This window comes from Mandrillus leucophaeus, unplaced genomic scaffold (assembly GCF_000951045.1).
Source record: "Mandrillus leucophaeus isolate KB7577 unplaced genomic scaffold, Mleu.le_1.0 Scaffold140, whole genome shotgun sequence".
NCBI classification, from domain to species: domain Eukaryota; kingdom Metazoa; phylum Chordata; class Mammalia; order Primates; family Cercopithecidae; genus Mandrillus; species Mandrillus leucophaeus.
In genome coordinates, this window is record NW_012101366.1 from 6,806,634 (window position 1) to 6,827,424 (window position 20,791).

Genomic DNA, 20,791 nt, shown 5'->3' on the forward strand with positions numbered 1-20,791 from the left:
AAGAAGAAATAACTCAGCTGCGCAATAATGTTTTTCAGGAAATTTATCATGAGAGGGAGGAATATGTAAGTATTTGATTCTTTGAAGTATTACATTAGATTTTACTCTAGAAATTGAATTTAAATATCCGTTTTATGAGGTGGACTGTAATCACAGGGCTAGAGGTATTATGTAGAAAGTTTATATATATATTGATCTAGTAAGATTTTTGTAAGTTTAGAAATAAATTTCACATGACCAAATATTCTGACCATTGTACCAGTGTGGAAATAACTGAAAATTGTAATGAAGGAAAAACATCACTTGTAATATTTCCGCTCAGTGGTAACAGTAGTAATCATTGTTAACTTTTGACTTTGTCTTAGTCTTTTTTTGCTTGTTTTTAGAATTGAGATTATAGCACAGACACACTTTTGCATATTGCCTTTTTTCTGTTTAACATAAAACCTAAAGACCTTTTCCTTACACAAAATTTATATCAACATCATTTTCCCATAATGTTGCAATGTAAACATTAATGAGCAGCATAATTTAGTTGAATGTAACAAAATAAGACTACCTGGTTTTGGGGGCAGGAGAAGTTACATCTTTTAAGTCTCTATTTTACCACTGATTTTTGTGAGCTTGGGGAAATAAATCATTGTATTTTTTCTTTAAAATGGAAGAATATTGTATTTTATATTTGGGAGATGTTACCAGGAAGAAGTTAGTTAAGAAACAGCACTTTGAAAGTAAAAATACTGACCGGGCGTGGTGGCTGACACCTGTAGTCCCAGCACTTTGGGAGGCCAAGGTGGGTGGATCACTTGAGCCCAGGAGTTTGAGACCAGCCTGGGCACATGGTGAGACCCCATCTCTACAAAAAATACAACAATTAGGTACATGGTGTCATGTACCTGTAGGCCCAGCTACTTTGGAGGCTAAGGCAGGAGGATTGCTTGAGCCCAGGAGGTTGAGACTGCATTGAGCTATGATCATGCTGCTGCATTCCAGCCTGGGCAACAGAGCAAGACCCTGTCTCAAAAAAAAAAAAAAAAGTAAAAATATTAAAACTATGAAAACAATAGGTATTTTATGTGTCATGCTTTATTTAGCTAATTCATCTGAGTATATGTAAATACCTTATTGACCTTGGGTTAAAATAACTATCTTCCAGTGATTTGACAAGTGTTTAGAAGTTTTGCTTAATAAATATGTGATAAGTGGCTTTTCTTTTGTGAGGATACTCTATTTTCACATTTATTTCAAAGTTACTTATGTAGAGCTATGTATTTTTTCTCTCAGGCTTTAAAATTTTTCTCTTAACAAAACAGCTGTTATTTTAAAATGTCACTGGGTTCTTAATATTTTGAGAAATAATGACAGTTTTATGCCTCAAATTGATATATTATCAGACATTTTCATTTTAGTTTGGAAGTGGGTGAGGACTTTGACCTTGCAAGATTTGTGCTTATGTATGTATCCAAAGCTTAAAATTGGTAATTAAATTTTTCTTCAGTTAGTAAGATGGTAGTTTAGATGGGTTAAAAAAATACTTCAGCCAACTTAAATTTAAAGGAGCAATGAACAATTTGCAAATTGGACAGCCAAATCACAGCAGATTCAGAGAGACTCTGGGGATGCCTTTGTGGTTAGAACAAATTTATAGACAAAAAAAGGGAAGTGACTTACAGAAATCGGCAGCAACGTACAAGAACAACTGTATTGGTTACAGGTTGGCGTTTGCCTTATTTGAACGCAGTTTGAACACTTAGCAATCGATAAGTGGTTGAAGTATGGCCGCTGGGACTGGCAAAGACTCAGCTATTGTTACAGGTGCATACTGCTAAGTGAGATTTTCAATCTTGTCTGCCTGTTAAGCTAGGTTGCAGTTCATCCACAAGGACTCAAATATAGAAGTACAGAGTCCTTCTCAGGTCATATTTAATTTGCTTTAGCCAGACGCAAGGTGAGTCTTGGTTTTCACTTGTTATTTCTTGAAGTAGAAGGCAGAAACAGTGATTATGTATCTTACTTGGTATGTTATAATGTAGATGCTGATATATTTTCCTGAAGAGCAACATGTCAAAATTGAATATATATTGATCTACAGTTAAAAACTTTTTTTTTTTTAAAAACTTTAGGAGATGCTGACTAGTTTGGCACAGAAATGGTTCCCTGAGCTGCCTCTGCTTCATCCTGAAATAGGGTTACTCAAATACATGGTAAACTTTGTTTCCCTTGAGAATTACTACTATGCAGAGAGTGTTGAAAAGTGATAATATTAAATTTGTGTCAGTGTTAAACTTATAGTATCTTTTTAATAAAAATATTCCTGATGAATATTTTATGGGTATTAGAACTTTTTCTTATGACCCTTTAATGTTTGCATGGTATATATTTTTATTTTTATGTTAAATTGCATTATCTATTTTTCTGTTTTCCTTATCCTCATTCAGTACATTTCATTTGAATTATAGGTGTACTTATTTGAATTATAGGTGTTTATTGTTTGAAATGACAAAATAAAATTTTAACTGCTACTTCAAGAGTTAGGATAAAAACAAGATATTGCTAGCCATGAGGGATTTGAGCACAATGTGTTTTTTAAGTTAAAGCATTCTGGGAAAAAATTCCTGAGAGGTTGGCTAAAGTGGAGATGTTGAGGTGGGTATGGTTTTCTACGCAGGCAGGATTCAAAAGCTGGAGATCAGCATATTAGATAGGGGTCATATGGAGCAGGATTAGTAAACACTGGCTCTCAGGACAGAATCTGTTAGTCCTACCATGTATATTGCCTTCTACGGTGAGGGCCTAGATGAGGTATCTATTCATTAAGATTGTCATTAAGTCCATTATAATGGCTTAAATGTGGAACAGAGAGGGATATTTGTGTAGACATGTGAGTTTATTCTAAAAAATATTTAAGATTAAAGTTCCCTAACTTAAATAATTACTCTAAACTCTTTCCAGACTAGACTTTAAAATGATGTGCAGTTTTCTTTGCAACTATTTACCTCTAACTTAGCGATTATCTTACGCAGTGTGGGCAAATGAGTATGTACTGCCACATAGGACTTGAAAATTAATATTTAAAAATATGCTGATCTACTTTATTATAGAAGATTATAAAAGGTTTGACTCATGGTTTATGGAAGCCTTTAGTGGCTTTCTGAGGTTTAACTGTAATGTATACTTAGGAATTTTTTGTAGGTTGATTATATATTGTAGAATGCGTAAATGTACTGGCAAAACTTAAGAAAAAAACCCCGAAAACAATTCTACAGTGCCCCTTACTGAAACTGCACCACAGTAAAACTTAGCTTTAAAATGTTGATGATCATATTTTAGTGTGAAAAATTATTCCTTTTAAAAAGTAGCAGAAATATCTAGTAAAATTAGTTATTGAAAGCCATTTTCACTTTTGAGGACTCCAAACAGGGACAGAGGTGTTAGAATTACTTCATGGTAGTCATAATTTTTGGACTAATCTTTCCCAGTTGACAACTACAATTTTGTCATTATTTTACCTTATTTATTTTTTGTTTTTTAAAAAATGTTTATTTCAAGAGTTTTTGGGATACAGGTGTTTTGTGGTTACATGGATAAGTTCTTTAGTGGTGATTTCTGAGAGTTTAGTGCACCCATCACCTGAGCGGTGTACACTAACCTAATATATAGTCCTTCATTCCTCACCCTGCTCCCAATCAGTTGTTACTTTAGTATTTTTAGGAAACATAAGTGGTTTTTCAAGTAAACATTAGGGATCCTAGGATGCATATCTGGTTAATAATTCTATTCATTTCCTGAATCTGTTCTAAAATTATAGCAGCAATTAAATGTATGGTGATTACACTTTGGGTAGGAGGAGTTTAAGAACCAGGAATTGGAGAAAATTCAAAATTTTAAAGATTTTAATTTTATTGGTTTTTCCAGTACAGTTGATATGTCCAAGTCATTTAATAGCATGTAACTAATTATGTTTATGATTTTTAAGTGCTGGGATTGTTTGGATTCTTCAAATGTCATAAAAACTTGTGCCTAGAACTCTGGTGGCCTCCTTACAATGAGCTTGGAACGAGATCTTCTTGATGCTGAGCCCATGAAGGAACTTAGCAGCAAGCGTCCTTTGGTATGTTCTGAGGTTAATGGGCAGATAATTCTGTTAAAGGTAAGCCTAAATTGTTCTTACTTGTGGGAGATTCAGCAGCATAAAGGATAGTGGTGCTTGTTACATTTCAAGAAAGAAAAAACCTCACTGTTAGTTTTCTAAAGTATATAAGTTGACTGGCATGATAATTGTGCTTGTAGTTTGGTTGCCAGAGCTAATTTTTACTTTTAAAGTTTCCGTCAATTGAACAATGAGAACACCTGGACGCAGGGCGGGGAACATCATACATGGGGGCCTGTCGTGGGGTGGGGGGCAGGGGGAGAGATAGCATTAGGAGAAATACCTAATGTAAATGACGAGTTAATGGGTGCAGCAAACCAACATGGCATATTTATAACTATGTAACAAACTTGCACGTTGTGCACAGGTACCCTAGAACTTAAAGTATAGTAATAATAAAAAAATTATTTAAAAAGGTCATTAAATAAAGCTTTATCTCACATGAAAAAAAATCAATAAAGTTTCCCTCATTTCCCTAAATAGAATATGTCCTTAATAGGATATGCTTTCCTTTTTTTGGGTGAACTTATTATATTCATCCAATATCTTTTTAAAATTCTTCATTTTCTTACATTTCTTCTTGAAATATCAGCTGTGTTGTCAGTACAATCTTCTGCTCCTGAATTTCTTTTCATTGGTCTGGGAAACTGTTAATCATGATAATAAGATAATTAATTTGGCCTTGGTTGCTACACATTCTAGAATGTGTAGCAGGCTACAGGTAGAATTACACTTTCCTTTTCCAAATTATAGCATTCAAAGAAGATAGAAAAGTACTTATAAAGTTAAAAAATAAAATTAGATTTTATTTAACTTAATGAATTATGTTTAAATTGGAATGGTGTATAATTATAATGAGATTTTCATCTTGGAATTACCAGTGCCTCTTTTTTTGGTACAAGGGCTATTCTGTGGATGTTGACACAGAAGCCAAGGTGATTGAGAGAGCAGCCACCTACCATAGAGCTTGGAGAGAAGCTGAAGAAGAGTCAGGGTTACTACCATTGATATTCTTGTTTTTATGTAAGGTAAAGTTCTTATGCTTATCTCTTGCAGAAACCATTTTATTTAAAATAAGTTTAAACTCCAGGTTTTAGAGCAGCAGTTCATTCCCCTTAACATAAAACAAAAATTATGCTATAGAATCAATGTATGCTAAAATACGTTGAAGTTTTAACTTGGAGTCACATTCTCTGTTTTGCTTCTTAGTCCGATCCTATGGCTTACCTGATGGTCCCATACTACCCTAGGGCAAACCTGAGTACTGTTCAAACCAGCATGCCTTTAAATTCAGAAGTAAGTACAAAGCACTATTTATTTCCATGGATATATTAAATGAGAAAATAACACCTAATATTTATTCAGGGCATACTACATGCTATATACTTTGACTCATGGTATTCTATTTAATTGTCACATCAAACCTGTGATAGAAGTTATTATATGGATGAGAAAAAGGGTTAAAGGGATTAAGTGACTTGCACAGGGTCCCTTAGCCAGAGGTAGAGAGGGGACTCGAAATTGATTCCAAAGCCCAAGCTTATAACTACTAAGCTGTGCTGTATGTGAACTGCCTCATATAGCACTTGGTATTATAAGTGCTTAAGTGGCAGCTTTTATTTTTATCATTGTAAATTTAGGACTAGTAATAACAGTGAAGGAGGCCCTGATTCTTCTTATGGAGTAACACTGTTTCAGTCTCTTATAGGTACATTACATGGTTGGTATTTGTAATCCAAGTCTTCTTTGAGATAATAGAACAGGTGTCCTCAAACCCCAGGTCGCAGACTGGTACCAATCTGTGGCCTATTAAGAACAGGGTGGCACAGCAGGAAGTAAGTGGCCGGTGAGCAAGTATTACTGCCTGAGCTCAATTTCCTGTGAGATCAGTGGAGGCATTAGATTCTCATAGGAGCATAAATTCTATTGTGAACTGTGCATGTGAGGGATCTAGGTTGCACACTCCTTATGAGAATCTAATTCCTGTGATCTGAGGTGAAACCGTTTGATCCTGAAACCAACCCCCCCGCATCTGTGGAAAAATTGTCTTTCATGAAACTGGTCCCTGGTGCCCACACACACACACACACACAGTGTCGCCATTACAAAATCAAGGCTTCATCTGGTCTTTAATTCTTTCTCTATGCTGTATTCTTATTAAAGATTCATTTGGAGGAAACTTTACTCATTTCTAGAGCAGTTTTTTAATTAGAGAAAGTTTCAAGATTAAAATGATTTGCCTACTTCTTCACTTGTTTTGTGTGTGCGTATCTATAGGAAGCTTTAAAGGTCATGAAAGGTGTTGCCCAGGGCCTGTATACATTGCATAAGGCTGATATAATTCATGGATCACTTCATCAGAACAACGTATTTGCTATAAACCGTGAACAAGGAATTGTTGGAGATTTTGATTTCACCAAATCTGTGGTAAGATATCATGGTTTTACAGATAGGTTCTAGACTTTATTTAATATTATTAAGCAGTAGTTCAGCATTTATATATAATATAATACTGTATTATAGGATCTTTGCCTTCAGTTAAACTGTGTCATGTAGTATAAGCAACTGTTTGCTCTCAGCTAGGTCCTAGAATAACAAGAATTTCTAAGTTTGTTCATTGTGTATTTTAACCATAAGTCTTAGGAGCTACCTGACATTACATACTCAATGGCATTGACAACATTAATTATTTTATCATCATTAGGAAACATTTAATTGCTAGGAAACATGCAAGGAAACTAGGTGGCCATCTCCCAACCTATCTCCACTGGTGTCCCTCTGTCTATAGATACAATTTACATATACGTACTTTGCTATTTTTTGATTAATAATGTACATTTTTAGGAACCTTGGACTTTTTAGGAACCTTGGACTTTTTAGTTTAAATCCAGATTCAACTCTAATGGCTGTTAATTTGGTGTCATATTACCTCAGAATAGGCAGTTTGTAGAGATAGCAAAGATCAGACAAGAGCATGTTGTGATTTTTTGTTGTTGTTATAATGGGAACAATACTCTTAACTGAGAAATAAAAATTGCGTATATCATGTACAACATGAGGTTTTGAAGTGTGTATACAATGTGGAGTGGCCAAATCAGCAATTATTTTTCTAAAAATAGCAGCTTTATTGAGATACAATTCATGTAAAATATACAATTCAGTAATAGTTTATAGTACATTCACAAAGTTGTGCAGTGATAATCAGTATTGAATTCCAGAACATTATTATTCCCAAAAAGAAAATCCATACTGATTAGCAGTCACTCAAATTTCCCCCTTCTTCTCAAGCCTGAAAACCACTAATACACTTTCTGTCTCTATGGATTTGCCCATTTGGACATCTCATGTAAATGGAATAATACAGTACGTGGACTTTTATGCTAACTTCACTTAGCATAGTGTTTTCACAGTTCATCCACATTGTTGACTGCTTCAGAATGCCATTCTTTTTTGTTGCCAAATTATATTTTATTGTATGGCTGCACCACATTTTGTTTGTATATTCATCAGTTGCTGGACATTTGGGTGGTTAAAACTAATGGGTAAAAGAAAAAAGCCGCCAAGAACAATAACAAAAAAATTTTTTTGTGTGGACATGTTTTCATTTCTCTTGGGAGTGGAATTAACTGGGTTATATTGTTTTACTTTTTGAGGAGCAAAACTGTTTTCCAAAATGGCCACATCATTTTAAATTCTTAGCAGTAATATATAGGGATTTTGTTTTCTCTACATCCTTGCCAATATCTGTTACTATCTGAGCAATTCCCTTTAACTAGTATATGTTATAATGCTTTTATGCTTTGGTCATCTGCAAGTCATAAGGTAATGCTACTGGAGTATATGTAGTCTTAATGGTTTTCATATGGTAGCTCAAAAAGATGAGAAAATGAAACTGCAACTGTAATCAAAAGCTGGATTGTACAGGCTGTACAGGATTTATACAGATTGATTTTCTGAAATATTTACTTTATTACATTAGTTTAACTGAAAATTAAGATATCCTAAGAAATATAACTAAATTATGAATTTTAAAAGATCTCAGCTTTTAGGGATTCTGGTTAGTTTACCTTTTGAGCATACCATTCGCATAACTGTAGATATGACTACAATAATTACTCTTCTCTTTAAATACTTATTCATCCCATTATTATTCCCCAAAACATTGTTTTTAATCTTCAGTTAAAAATACTTATTCTGAAATATTGATCAAACTTACCTTTTGCTACATTTTCCATGCAATTTTTAGATTGAAGTGATCATCAGGAAGATAAATTTGAAAAGTAGTCTGAGGTCAAGATCATTGCTTTTCACACCTTATAGTGCATATGACTCACCTGGGGTTCATGTTAAAATGCAAATTACTGTTCAGCGTTTCTGCAATGGATCATCTGCATTTCTAACAAGCTACCAGTTAACGCTGTAGCTTCTGGCCCTTGGACCATACTTTGAGAAGCAAAGATCAAAATCATAGCTAGAAAAAAGATAATTAACACTTAGTGATACCTGCTAGACATTATATCTCAGGTAGACATTATTTCCATTTTACAAATTAATTTAGGCTCAAAGAGGTTTACACCTACTATGTACCCATAAAAATTAAAAATAAATTTTAAAAATGGACAAAAAAGAGGTTAAAGCCCTAGGTCACACAGCAAATAAATGGGAGAGTGGGGAATTGTAACCAAGATCTGCCTGAATCTAGGGTTCATGCTATTGTCACATCATCTTTGACATGTTAGAAATGGTATATTTAGAGAATGGTCAGTAAGGAAGGAAAGTGCTTTGTAGGATTTCAGTTCTTAAATGAATTATTTAGAATTTTCAGAATTAGAACATAGTACTGCTGCTTACTCTTGTGAAATTTATTTTTAAAAAAGAGTATCAAATATTTAATCACAGAATCAGTGATTGTTAGTATTAAATCTGTTCAAGTCTACAAAATGAATGTAAAAAAAGTCCCATAGTTATTATTTTAACACTGATTTTAAGAGCAATTTATAATAGCAGAAATTGGTAAAAATATTTGAAAGCAAGAGAATGAAATATTTAAAATGAATTTGTTTTTTTTGGTATTGATTAAATGCAGAGTACTTCACAGAAAGTCACCTCAATTGTGTTGTATCTAAAATATTTAAAATACTGTTTTTGCAGAGTCAGCGAGCCTCAGTGAACATGATGGTTGGTGACTTGAGTTTGATATCACCTGAGTTGAAAATGGGAAAACCTGCTTCTCCAAGTTCAGACTTATATGCTTATGGCTGCCTTTTATTATGGGTATGTTACTTTTTGTTGAAATAGATCATATATATATATGTATATATGTATATAATGTGATGATTTTTATAGTGATTCTCCTTAAAAAGCAGCAGACTTTTAGTAGAACTTTAAGTTTTATCAAAAACTATTGATATGCTTCCTATTACCTATTGTGTACTTTCTACAGATTGGCTTGATATATATTTTAGGTATCATGCTATTGTCTTAGTTTTGTTGAAGTCAAGATTAACAGTGAAGATGATTTTGTTCTACATTAATCTGAAAGCAGTTCATGCATATGTGGAAAATAAATATTAAATGAGTCTTGGGTATATTCCTGCTTCTACTGTAAACCAAATAGCTGTTTCTCATCCATGGTCTAAGAATTAAGAAGTTGGATGGAGCTGGAGGCCATTATCCTAAGTGAATTTACTCTGGATCAGAAAGCCAAATACTGCATGTTCTCACTTATAAGTGGGAGCTAAAAACTGAGTACACAGGGACACAAAGAAGGGACGTTGGGGTCTACTTGAGGGTTGAGGTTGGGAGAAAGGTAAGGATTGAAAAACTACCTGTTAGGCTGATTACCTGGGTGACAAAATTATCTGTACACCAGACCCCCATGACACACTGTTTACCCATGTAACAAACCTGCACATGTACCCCTTGAACCTAAGATAAACGTTGGAAGACAAAAAATAAAAAGCTTGTTTCATTTTGTACTGCTGTTTTACATAGAGAGTGCCTCTTTTTCCAAAGCCTTGAGTGTGACAAAACCTTATCTTTGTTGATCACATAAACAAAAATAATCTCCTTGTTAAAAAAACAAGAGTTAAGAGGGATTAAGTATTAAGAGAAGGAAGACTATTCTTATCAGCCCATGAGCCCGCAAACATTTTTTATAAAGGCCGGATGGTCTCTGCTGCAAGTACTGAGTTCTGCTGCTACAGCATGAAAGCAGCCATAGACGGTATGTAAACAAATCAGTGTGGTTCTCTTCCAGTAGTACTTTATTTATGGATATTGAAATTTGAATTTCATGTAGTTTGCATGTGCATGAAATAGTATTGCTTCAGTTTGCTATGAAACATTTAAAAATGTGAAAACCACCCTTGGCTTGCAGCTGTACAGAAACACGTAGTGGAATCAGTTTGGTGCAGAGGCCATAAAGTTTGCTGATTTCTGTTCTACCCAGTGTAATAAGGTCACAAAAAGAAATAAAAGTCATAGAATTTGAAAATGAAGAAATAAAGCTGTCTTTATTTGCAGATGACATGCTTAATTATGTAGAAAATCTTTGAGAATGTACATAAAAGCTACTAGAACAAATGAGTTTAGAAAGATAGCAGTTTTAATTTCAATATAATTGTGTTTTTATATAGGCCACAAATAACAGGAATTAAAATTTAAAAATCATTTACAAAAGTGTTAAAATATGGAATTTTTAGGGGTAAATTTAGCAAAAGATGTGCAAGAGTTGCACGCTATTAAAACTACAAAGCATTGTTCAGAGAACCTCAAGAATACATAAATAAATGTACAGATACACCATGCTCATGGACTAGAAGACATTGTATGGAGATCAGTTGTTCTCAGGTTGGTTTATAGATTTGATGCAATTTCAACAAATAGTAGATTTTGCTTATTTTTTCAGAAATTGACAATTAGATTTTACAATTAATATGAAAATGGAGAGGATCCACATTTGAAAAAGAAAAAAATTGAAGGACCCAGACTACCTGATTTTATAACTTAATAGATTCTAGGAAATTAAGACAGTGTGGGCCTAGAGGGGTGGCTCATGACTGTAATCCCAGCACTTAGGGAGGCTGAGGCAGGAGGATTGCTTGAGGCCAGGAGTTCAAGACTAGCCTAGGCAACACAGTGAGAACCCTCTGTCTCTACAAAAAATAAAAATTAGCTGAGTGTAGTGGTGTGTCTATGGTTCTAGCTACTTGGTAGGCTGAGGCAGAAGGATTGTTTGAGTCCAGGAGTTTAAGGCTGCAGTAAGCTATGACTGCTCCACTGTGCTCCAGCCTAGGCTACAGAGCAGGACCCTGTTTCTAAAAACAAAAGTGATACTTCTGTGAAGTTAGATGTCCAGATGAATGGAGCAGAATAGAGACAGTATAAATAGACTACACATACATGATAACTGACTTTTGACAAAGATACCAAGGCAATTCTCTGAGTGAAAGGAGACTCTTCAACAAAAATGATACAGGACAACTCATACCATATGTAGAGAATAAATTTTGATTCATTCCTTATACCATGCACAAAAATTAACTCAAAATGTATATCAGATCTAAATGTAAAGATTTCTTAAGAGGACACAGAAAACATCAACTCTAAAAGAAAAAAAATCATTTGGATTTCATCAAAATTGAAAACTTTGCTCTTCCAAAGACATTGTCACAAAAATGAAAGGCAAGTTACAGACTAGGAGAAAATATTTGAAAAACATACATCTGACAAAAATATTATATCCAGATTATCAAGAGCTCCTACGATTAATACTAAGAAGACTGCTCAGTTCAGAGATGGGCAAAATATTTAAACAGGCACTTTACCAAAGAAGGTGTCCACATGGCATGTAAGCGTGTGAAAGATGCTCTAAACACCGTTTGTCATTGTTTATGGACTTTGAGTTGTTTCTACTTTTCATCTATTACACATAAATTCTTTCAATATTTACATACAAGTCTTTGTGTGGACATATGCTTTCACTTCTCTTGGCTAAATACCTAGGAGTGGAATTGCTGGGTCGTAGGGTAGGAATATGTTCAACCTTTTAACAAACTGCCAAATATTTTTCAAAGTGGTTGTTTCCTTTACATTCTCCTGGGCAATATATGTGAGTTCTAGGTACAACACATCTAAGCAACACTTGGTATGGTCTTTTCAATTTTAGACATTATAGTGAGTAGTATAGTGGTATCTCATTTTGGCCCTTCTGCTCATTTTTTAATTGCAATGGGTGGAACTTATTTGGATTTGGATTTAAATAAACTAAAAAGGCAAACTAATTTGATACGAGATTACTCAAATTTTGAAAGCTAGGTATTTTGTATAAAAGTATTTTTCTTATGATTGTGTAAAAATAAGATTGTCTCTTAGAGATATGTACTAACATGTTTATAGGTGAAATTATGACATGCATAGGATTTGCCTCAAAGATAATATATATGGATTTGTTCATAGGGTAAGAGTAGTCATTGGCTGATGGTTGTTAGGGCTAGGGGATGAATATGTGGAACTCAGTACCTTTGTGTATGTGAAAAATTCTACATGTTTTTAAGTTAAATTTAATTAATTTATTTCTTGCATCCCTCTTATCTCTGAGGCTTTTTAAAAAAGTTTAGCTTATATTTCTCGAACACAGGTTAGATATTATGGTAGAAAGAAACTTGCCTGATTTATTTTCTTTGTACCTAATTTTTGAGTATTGGTGAGGCTAACATGATATATAGGCTACCAGGCTTTAACACATTTTCTTATAAGGTGAAGAAATATTAAAGTGTTCATAGTGTGTACATCACCTCTGATCGGTACTTTAGGAGCCCCAGGAACCATTTGGTTGCTTGTGAACAGGTAGTTACAATGAAAGTGCTTTTACCTGTAAGAGAGTTAATGTGCTTTCTTTAAGTGAACTCTTTTCTAGTCACCAGGATCTGAAGTTCCAGAGTTAACTCTTCTATAGATCAGTATATTAATACATAGGACATTTATTCATTCTTACTTTCTTTCACAGCTTTCTGTTCAAAATCAGGAGTTTGAGATAAATAAAGATGGAATCCCGAAAGTGGATCAGTTTCATTTGGTATGTGACCTTTTTGACATTTACTGCTTTGAAACACATGCAGTAATATAAACTTAGATATCTGACTGAAAGTGTCCTCCAGTTTTTCTGAAAATCCAAATTAACATTTGCAATAAATGAAGTATTGGAAAAAATTCAGGTGCCCTACTTATACCACTTAATTACTACACCAGTGTTACTCTGCTGGGTTGTATGTTTGTCACACAGATTATATAAATAATCTAACAATTAGGGCAGAATATTATTTACCATGTGTTTCAAGATCATATTAGAGTAAAATTAAATGTTTTATTAGAACTTAGTTTTTTATACATACCTAACTGTATCTTTGTCATTCACATATGTATTCAGCCAGCATATTTTGAGTAGCTATTTCTGTGACAGGAATTGAACCAGGTCCTAGGATTACAAGGATTGTGGCGTTGAGAATGAAATTAATAATTTAGAAATGTGAACAAGTAAATAACATCTATAAGTTGAGTAATTAGCAAGTACTTTGGGGGTACTCCATTTACCCTGATTTGATTTTTACACATTATATGCTTGTATTAAAGTATCTCATGTACTTCATAGTGTACCCATAAAGATTAAAAAAAAATGAAGCCCCTAAAAAAAGTACTTTGGGGGAAGCTGAATTTTAATTCTGCAAAGAAAGGAGCAATTCAGTATGACTAGATATAAAGAGGATAAATATGACAGCAGATGAGTCTATAAGAGTATAATAATCAGGCTCTGGAAGTTCTTATGCTATTTTGAGTTAGGATTACAATGAAAGAATACATATAATTTTGTTAAACTCAGTAGTTCCTTAACTTATTTGACTACAGAAATATTGTACAATACCTTCTAGTGTCCCATGAAATCATTTTAAAAAAACACATCTTAGAAGTGATATTAAGGAGCTTTGCCACACTTCTTGGGTAGTAGTAAAAAGCATTCCAGACAACTTTTGTGGGATTATAAAACTTTGTGTTACACTTCCTGATTATCTCTGTGGAAGGGGATAACAAGGTTGACTATAGTTTACAGTTTTGAAAAGGCTATGATAAAGATTTCTTGCTATTAGATAGAAAAATACCAGAAATGCTACATTAGAGGTTACAGATTCACCAAAAGTGCACATCCAGAACCCTTGCTCTTTCAGGTTTGATAGAAAAATTACCTTGTACCAAGTTATCCTGAAATTTAGCTCAAACTTAAAACTTATATTACAGTTTTGTGAGTCAGGAATCTGGACACAGCTTATTTGGGATTTCTGCTTCAGTGAATTTAAGGTTGCAGTTAAGATGTTGGCTGGGCTATAGTCGTCTTAAAGCTTGACTGGAGATGGCTATGCCTCTAACCTCACATGTTTGTTCGTAGGATTCTGTTTCTTTCAGTTTGTTAGAATGAGGACCTCAGTTCTTCTCTAGTTGTTGGCCAGAGGTTGCCCTCAATCCTTTGCCCTGTTTCCATCATGGCAGCATGTTTCATTGAAATGTATATGCAGAGAAGGCAGTGGACTCTGTTCACTAAGACAGAAGTGACAGTTTTTTATAACAAAATCGTAAAAGTGATATCCCATAGTTTTTGATAGTATTCTCTCTGTTAGAAGCAATTCTGTAGGTCCAAGAGGAAAGAATTATGTAAAGTTATGAATAACAGAAGATTGGGGTCCTGGGGCAATCTTAGAAGTCTGCCTACTCTAAGATGTAATCTGGCTGGGTGTGGTGGCTCACACCTGTAATCCCAGCATTTTGGGAGGCCGAGGTGGGCAGATCAACTGAGGTCAGGAGTTCAGGACCAGCCTGCCCAACATGGTAAAACCCTGTCTGTACTAAAAATACAAAAAAATTAGCTGGGCGTGGTGGCAGGTGCCTGTAGTCCCAGCTACTTGGGAATCTGAGGCAGGAGAATCACTTGAACCTGGGAGGCAGAGATTGCAGTGAGCTGAGATTGTGCCACTGCATTTCAGCCTGGGTGACAGAATGAGACTTTGTCTCAAAAAAATAAAAAATAAATAAAAATAATAATAATCTGCAAGTAATCATGCCTTGCTAGGCATGCTGCTAGGTATATGTATAATTGTATAATAAAAGTGAATGTAAATACACAGTCCCTGTTTAATATGGGTAGCTACTCATGGATTCAAGGATTGTGGCATTTAAAATGAAATTAATAATTTAGAAATTTGAACAAGCAAGATTTATAAATTGAGTAATAAGCAAGTTCAAATTATAAGAATCTTGACTTGTATAGTATCTGCTTCTGTGATCTGAGTCAGTTATTAGTGCTTGGGAATGGGATTACCTTTATCTACATTTTGTGATCACACACAGCTGCAAAACAAGTCAAGGCTCTGTAGTCAGCACCACCTGTCTCTTATACACATCTAGATGTGTATAAGAGACAGGGATTACCTTTATCTACATTTTGTGATCACACACAGCTGCAAAACAAGTCAAGGCTCTGTAGTCAGCACATTACAGATACCATACCACAGATGGAGAAGAATATAAATTCATGGAACCATGTAGTTGAGAGAGTTATTAGAGGATAATTAATACACCATTCCCATCCTTCAGAATCCCTCCAGTAATACCCCCAACAGATGGCCCTCAGCCTCTGCTGAAGTACAGTAATGCCGATTTTGGTAGTTTGTGTCTAAAAGTTGGTCTATTCCATTTAAGTTATCTAGCTTGTTGGCATACAGTTGTACATATTTTCTTTATAATTCTTTTTATTTCTCTGAGTTCAGTAGTGTCCCATTTTTCATTTCAGATTGTAGCAGTTTCAGTCTTCTCTCTTTTTTTCTTGGTTAGTCCAAGTAAGTTTTATCCAGTTTGTACATTTTTTTAAAATACCTAGCTTTTGGTTTTATTGATCTTTCTCTCTTGTTTTTCTGTTGTCTATTTTCTTACTTTCTAATCTTTATTATTTCTGTCCTTCTGCTTGCTTTAGGTCTAGTTTACAACATATGTTATGCAGTTATCACACCGTATAAAATTAACAAATTGTAATATTGTATTTAAATTTCCCTAATTGTCTTAAATATATTTTTAAATGGTTGCTTTTTTCAAATTAGTATGTCAACAAGATCTACCTGTATTGAGTTAATATATCTCTTAATCTCTCTTGAGCTATAAAGTTCCCCCAGACTCTTTTTCTCCATGCCATGTATTGTGTGAAAAAAAAAAATTTCATTTTTCATACTTTGGAGCTGGCTGATTGCATCCTTATGGTATTATTTCATAGTTCTCTTTTCCCCAATTGAAAAAGGTGGTAGATACAGAGGTTAATTAAATTTACATTCAGTTTTTACAGGCAGTATATTTTATGCATGATACTTTGCACATATAATTGTGTCATATGAGGGGGATCGTGGTGTTTGATTGTCACAGTAAGATTGATCAGTGTGTTCAGGCAGAAAATTTTATTTGTACAGGGGTATAGTTTTAGTTTTTCTGTTCCATTGGGTTGTTTATTCATGTTCCAGTGCTGCACTCATTTAACTAAAATAGGCTTTATAGTATCTTTTTAATACTTACAGGGCTTGTTCCTTCTTCACTGCTGTTTTGTTTTGTTTAAAAAACAAAACAAAATAACAAAGTCTGAAGTCCCAGGCTGGAGTGCAGTGGCACAATTTCAGCTCACTGCAGCCTCTGCCTCCCAGGTTCAAGTGATTCTCATGCCTCAGCCTCCCAAGTAACTGGTACTACAGTCATATGCCACCACGCCTGGCTAATTTTTGTATTTTTAGTAGAGATGGGGTTTCGTCATTTTGGCCAGGCCTGTCTCAAACTCTTGACCTCAAGTGATCCACCTGCCTCAACCTCCCAAAGTTCTGGGATTACAAGTGTGAGCCACTGCACCCGGCCCTCATTGCTATTTTTTAAATCAGCTTTCATGGCTATTCTTGGTTGTCATTCTTCTAAAACATCTTTATAATTAACTTGTTTGGTCTCAAGGAAAAAAATTATATTTTTATTGGAATAATGTAAACTTTTTAAGTTAACTTAGGGAAAATTGACTCATTTGTTATGAGACTCATTTTTGTTGAAGACCATAATAAGACTTTTGTTCCTGATCTACTTTTGCGGTTTTCAGGAGCATGTGTTATTTTCCTCATTTGGATTTTGTAATATTTAATTGTTTGCACCTAGGGAAGGTAACTATCTTTAAATGTTCTTAAAAACATATTCTGTAGAGTACAGATGTTGGCATTCATTCATTTATCAAATATTTACTGAATGTCTGCTATATTCAGATACTGTGCTACTTTCTGGAGATGAAGTGACAAACTAAAATTTCAAACCTTAAGGATCTTAGAGTGTAATGCAGACACTAGCAGTAAACAGATTTATTTATTTATTTTTTTTTTTGAGGCAGTCTTGCTCAGTTGCTGAGGCTGGAATGCAGGGGCGTGATCTCAGCCACTGGAGCCTCTGCCTCCCAGGTTCAAGTAATTCTCCTGCCTCAGCCTCCTGAGTAGCTGGGATTACTGGCATCTGCCACCATGCCCAGCTAATTTTTGTATTTTTGGTAGAGACAGAGTTTTGCCATGTTGACCAGGCTGGTCTTAAACTCCTGGCCTCAATGATCCACCCATCTTGGCCTCCCAAAGTGCCTGCCCGGCCAGCAGTAACAGATTATTTTTATTCAATGTGATATGTGCTTTGGTTGGAGTAACCATAAGAGGCAAATAAAAGGTATACCAAGATGTCTTTGCAGGTGGAAATAATGGAAAGCAACATTACAGGATTATTTACATGTTCTGACACAAATAATGTCCTTTGAAATAGAGGGATATAATAAATTCTGGCTCCCATAATGATGGTGATAATGATAGCGGCAGTAGAGGTGATCCCAGAGGGTGATCACTTAAAAACCAAAACCAGAAACAGCTGACTAGATGAAGAAGTTTACCCTTCCAGACAGAGAAGCTTCTGTGTGACATTTTAATAGTGTCAAATTCTGACCAGTATCCTGTTAAAAGAGGAAGAAAGGAAGTAATAAAATGTATTTGTTCTCATTTCACTTGTTTTTGAGAGATTTCAGCTATGATTTTTTTCCTTTTACATTTTTTCGCCATAATTCAATTCCATTGTTTCAGTACTGGAGGCATTCCATTTTACTAAAAAAGTACAGTCATCCCTCTGTATACACAGGGGTTTGGTACAGATAAAATCCACCCATACCCTTGTCCTGCAGTTGGCCCAGTGGAACCTATGCATATGAAAAATCAGCCCTTTGTATCTGTGGGTGTTGAGTCCTGAGAATACTGTGTTTTTGATCTGTTTGCTTGCAGATGTGGAAACTGCAGATAGGGAGGGCTGACTGTACTTATTTATTTCATATTGATACATAGTATTTGTACATATTTATGGGGTATATGTGATATTTTGTAATTTGTATGGAATGTGTTAATGACAAAGTCCGTATTTAGGATATCCATTATTTGATTATTTATTATTTCTATGTTTTGGGAACATACCAAGTCCTCTCTTCTGGCTATTTTGAAATATTTAATACATAGTTAAATGGAGTCACCCTACTCTGCTATCAATCACTAGTATTTATTTCTTCTATCAACCTGGTTGTTTGTACCCATTAAACAACTCTCTTCATCCCCTTCCACGTCACCCACATTCTCTTAGTCTCTGGTATTAGTCATTCAACTCTACCTTATGAGATCAACTTTTATAGCTCTGACATATGAGTGACAATATTTGATATTTGTCTTTCTGTGCCTGGCTTAGTTCACTTTACAAAATGATTATTCCATCCTTGTTGCTGAAAATGACAGAATTTAATTCCTTTTTTATGGCTGAATAGTATTCCACATTTTCTTTATATTTCTTTAATAGTGTACCAGATTGTCTTTATCCATTTGTCCATTGATGGACACTTAGGTTTAAGTCCTTACCTTTGTAATTGTGAATAGTGCTGCAATAAACATTGAGGTGCAGGTTTCATATACTGATTTCCTTTTTATTTTGGTAACTATCAAGTAGTGGGATTACTGGATTGTATGATAGTTCCATTTTTAGTTTTTTGAAAAATATTTATACTATTTTCCATCGTGGCTATACTAATTTACATTTCCACTAACAATATATAACAGTTTCCTGTTCTCCACATCTTTGTGGAGATTTTTCAAAATAGTATTTTGGTATTTTTTGTCATTTTTTAAAATAGTGGCATTCTAGCTGATGTAAAATGATACCTCATTGTGGTTTTGATTTGCATTTCCCTGATGATTAGTGATATTGAGCATTTTTCATATACTTGTTGGTCATTTGTATGCTTTCTTTTGAGAAATGTCTATTTATGTCCTTTGCCTACTTTTTAATGGGATTGTTTTCCTTGCTGAGTTTCTTGTATATTCTGGATATTAGTCCTGTGTTGGATGGATAGTTTGCAAATGTTTCCTTCCATTCAACAAATTGTTTCTTCACTCTGTTGATTATTTCCTTTGCTGTCCAGAAGCATTTTAGTTAAGTATAGTCCCATTTGTCTCTCTTTGTTTTTGTTGCCTGTGCTTTCGAGGTCTTAGCCATAAAAATCTGCCTAGACCAGTGTCATGAAGTGTTTCCCGTATGTTTTCTTCTAGTACTTTTATAGTCTTGGGTTTTACATTTAAGGCTTTAATCAATCTTGAATTGATTTTTGTATGTGGTGAGAGGTGAGGGTCCACTGTTATTCTTTTGCATATGGATATCCAATTTTCCCAGCACCATTTATTGAAGTGGGTGTCTTTTCCCCAGTGTATGTTCTTGGTGCCTTTGTGAGAAATTGGTTGGCTGTAAATATGTGGCTTTATTTCTGGGTTTTCAATTCTATTCTATAGGTGCATGTATCTTTTTCTATACTAATAAAATGCTGTGTTGGGATTGAAAGATATTTTGAAGTCAGTGTGATGCCTTCAACTTTGTTCTTTTTGCTGGTAATTGTTTTGACTATTTGTGCTCTTTTTTAGTTCTACATGAAAGTTAGGATTTTTTTCTATTTATGTGAAAAATTACATTGCTATTTTGATAGGGATTGCTTTGAATCTGTAGATTTCTTTGGGTAGTATGGGCATTTTAACAATACCAATTCTTCTGATCCAAGAGAATGGAATGTCTTTCCATTTGTTAGCATCCTCTTCAGTTTCTTTCATTGGTGTTTTGTAGTTTTCTTTGGAGAGCTCTTCCACATCCCTGTTTAAATTTCTTCCTAGGTAATATATTTATTTTATAGCTACTGTAAATGGGATTACTTTCTTGATGTCCTTCTTAGCTAGTTCCTTATTGGTTTATAGAAATGCTACCAATTTTTACATGTTGATTCTATATCCTGCAGATTTACTAGATTAATCAGATCTAAGAGCTTTTTGGTGGAGTCTTTAGGTTTTTGTAGATAGCTAAGATAGCGTCATCTGCAAAGAGGGACAATTTGACTTGCTCTTTTTCAATTTGTATTCCTTTTATTTTTCTTATCTGGTTGCTCTGACTAGAACTTCCAGGACTGTATTGAAGAGGAGTGGTGAAAGTGGAGATCCTTGTCTTGTTCCAGTTCTTTAGAGGAATGTTTTTCTTTTT

General features: G+C 34.4%; 1 protein-coding gene across 6 annotated transcripts in view; it reads left to right on the top strand.

Moving 5' to 3' along the window:
* STK31 (serine/threonine kinase 31) overlaps positions 1-20,791 on the top strand; it is a 134,070-nt gene that overhangs the window by 110,676 nt on the left and 2,603 nt on the right. For 5 of the 6 annotated variants that reach the window (XM_011973954.1, XM_011973956.1, XM_011973957.1 and 2 more), the window contains 7 exons: positions 2,124-2,204; positions 4,025-4,150; positions 5,053-5,178; positions 5,360-5,446; positions 6,428-6,577; positions 9,302-9,424; positions 13,161-13,229. In XM_011973954.1, coding sequence (XP_011829344.1) covers positions 2,124-2,204; positions 4,025-4,150; positions 5,053-5,178; positions 5,360-5,446; positions 6,428-6,577; positions 9,302-9,424; positions 13,161-13,229 — 762 coding nt within the window. The remainder of the gene's footprint in view (positions 1-2,123; positions 2,205-4,024; positions 4,151-5,052; positions 5,179-5,359; positions 5,447-6,427; positions 6,578-9,301; positions 9,425-13,160; positions 13,230-20,791) is intronic. The other variant, XM_011973955.1, reaches the window with a different exon arrangement.